The sequence below is a fragment of the Engraulis encrasicolus genome, chromosome 10 (assembly GCF_034702125.1).
Source record: "Engraulis encrasicolus isolate BLACKSEA-1 chromosome 10, IST_EnEncr_1.0, whole genome shotgun sequence".
In the NCBI taxonomy this organism is placed as follows: Eukaryota; Metazoa; Chordata; class Actinopteri; order Clupeiformes; family Engraulidae; genus Engraulis; species Engraulis encrasicolus.
Window position 1 is genome coordinate 9,993,301 of NC_085866.1, and position 2,500 is coordinate 9,995,800.

General features: G+C 51.1%; 1 protein-coding gene across 1 annotated transcript in view; it reads left to right on the plus strand.

Moving 5' to 3' along the window:
• si:ch73-70k4.1 (uncharacterized protein DDB_G0271670) overlaps positions 1 to 2,500 on the plus strand; it is a 15,276-nt gene that overhangs the window by 945 nt on the left and 11,831 nt on the right. The window contains exons 2-3 of the mRNA XM_063209569.1: positions 1 to 7; positions 2,149 to 2,500. The exon at positions 1 to 7 is cut by the window's left edge and continues 156 nt beyond it; the exon at positions 2,149 to 2,500 is cut by the window's right edge and continues 1,162 nt beyond it. Of these exons, the coding sequence (XP_063065639.1) occupies positions 1 to 7; positions 2,149 to 2,500 (359 nt within the window). The remainder of the gene's footprint in view (positions 8 to 2,148) is intronic.

Genomic DNA, 2,500 nt, shown 5'->3' on the forward strand with positions numbered 1-2,500 from the left:
TCCCCAGGTAGGCCTACAGTAGCCGCCGACTACTCTTGGGTTTAACGACTCAGTGCTGTCATAGATGCTCCTCCACACTTTGTGACTTGCATTTTATTCATTCTTTTTTATTCTTTCAGTCATATATTCTTTGTATTATTTTGTTGCTGTTTATGGTAGTGTTGTTGTTCGTGACAGTGTTTATACTCGGTAAAATATGTGTTTCGGGAGGATAGCTATTGTTTATTTAGCTTTATGTCTTTCAGATTGTCTCTTCTTCTTGCTTTGATTAAGCCAAAAGTTATTTGGTAATAAATAGGTAGGGCATTATACACAACATTATACTGAGAGCATTCCATAGCCTTTAGTTCAGTGGCAGCAATTGCAGTCATGGACATCTGCCTCTACACAGACACACAGACACAGACATGTGCGCAGACACACACACACACACGTGTGTGGCACTTCTGGGACGCGTCCCTGTCAGGCCGGGTGAAGGGTGTGTGACAGGAAGCTGATGCAGATGCAGCGCGGCGGGCGGTGGCAGTGGCGGTGGTGGCTGTGGTCCTAATGCAAGCCTCCAGCTCCAGCAGCATCCCATCCCATCCTCCTCCCCTGCTCCTCTTCTCCTTCCTCAGCATCCTGCCTGCCTGCCTGCCTGCCTGCCTGCCTCCCTGACAGACATTCGCCATGACAACAGACATGTTGACAGCTGGGAAACCAGCACAGCACACTTACTAGAGCAGCACTGTGCCACCCGCAAACCACACACACACACACACACACACACACACACACACACACACACACACACACACACACACACACACACACACACACACACACACACACACACACACAGGGTGGGGTAGCGTTTAGTCTGAGGGCCAATATGAGACCGTGTACCAGACAGCTGGTCTGTGTCATCCCTGTGTGTGTGTGTGTGTGTGTGTGTGTGTGTGTGTGTGTGTGTGTGTGTGTGTGTGTGTGTGTGTGTGTGTGTGTTAGAGGAGGGCCGTGTGATGTGAGAGGGCTGCCTTATCTCTGTATTATAGGAATTAAAGTGTCTGTGTGAATGAGGCGCTTGCTTCCTGTGCTGCGGGGAGAATGGGTCTGTGAGGGCTGTAATTGTATGCTTTTTAGCCAGAAATGTCAAAAGCCACATCCAGACAAGACAAGCAGACTCACTCTCTCCTCTATCTCTGCATCTCTCTCTCACTTTCTTTCTCTCTCTCCGTCTCTCCCTCACACTCTCTTTCTCTCTCTCCGTCTCTCTCTCACTCTGCATCTCTGTCTCACTTTCTCTCTCTCTCTCCGTCTCTCCCTCTCTCTGCAACCCCCCCCCCCTTCTGGATCTATGGACCTTTCTCTGTCTCTCTTTCTATCGATATTTCCCTCTCTTCTTCTTTCTCTTTCCCCCTCTCCCTTTTCTGTTTTTCGGTCTCTCTCTCTCTTTCTCTCTTTCCATCACTATAACCCTCTCTCTTCCCATCTCTTTCTCTGTCTCACTGCCTTCTCTCATTTTTTTCTTTCTCTTTCTCTCTTTTATTATCTTCTTCTTCTGTTTTTCTCTTCTTATGCCATCCTTCTTCATATTTTTCTTCCATCATTTTGTGGTTCTATCATTTCTTTCCATACATTTGTCTCTACTGCGTTTCTTGTGTCCTGCATCTCTCCATCTCCCACTCCATCTCCACCCTTCTCTGCTCTCTTGCTCTCTCCCACTCTCATTCTGTTTCTCTCTCTCTCTCTCTCTCTCTCTCTCTCTCTCTCTCTCTCTCTCTCTCTCTCTCTCTCTCCCACTCTCATTCTCTCTCTCTCTCTCTGACTCTTTCTATCCTGCCCACTCTCTGTATCTTCCTCTCTGTCTTTCCATCTCTCTCTCCCACTCTTTTTTCTCTCCCTCCTACTCTGTTCCCCTCTTTCTTTCTCCACCTCCCTCCCTCAATCCCTTTCTCTCTCCCTCCCACATTCTCTCTTCATCTCTCCATCTCTCTCTCCGTCTCTCTCCGTCTCTCTCTCTCTCTCTCTCTCTCTCTCGCTCTCTCATCTCTCTCTCCCCCTTCCATCTCTCTGTCTCTGTCTCTCTCTCTCTCCATCTCTCATCTCTCCCTGTCTCTCCCCCTCCTCCATCCCATCATCTCTGCATCCCTCTCTCCATCCCTCTAGAGTGGTGCCAGGGAGAAGGCGGCTGAGTGGAGATGGTGTTGCCTAGGCGACGAGGTGGGCGCTCTTCCAGAGATGCCTCCGGTGGCAGCAGCAACAGCAACGCTCCTCACGCCCGCAGAGTGTGTGGCAGAGCCAGGGCCAGGGCCAGAACGCGTGTGTGTGGGGGCACAGTCAGACCCAGACCTTGTGTGTGGTGCGGTGGCGGTGGCGGTGGCACAGGCAGAAGCAAAGAGCAGAGAGTGTGTGCCCTCTGCTGCCCGCTCTAGCTCTGGCATCGGCCTCGCCGCAGGTCTGCCGGTGGTGCCCCCCACCGTCGGCACGGCTCGCGGTGCTAACGCCAACGCCACTCCTC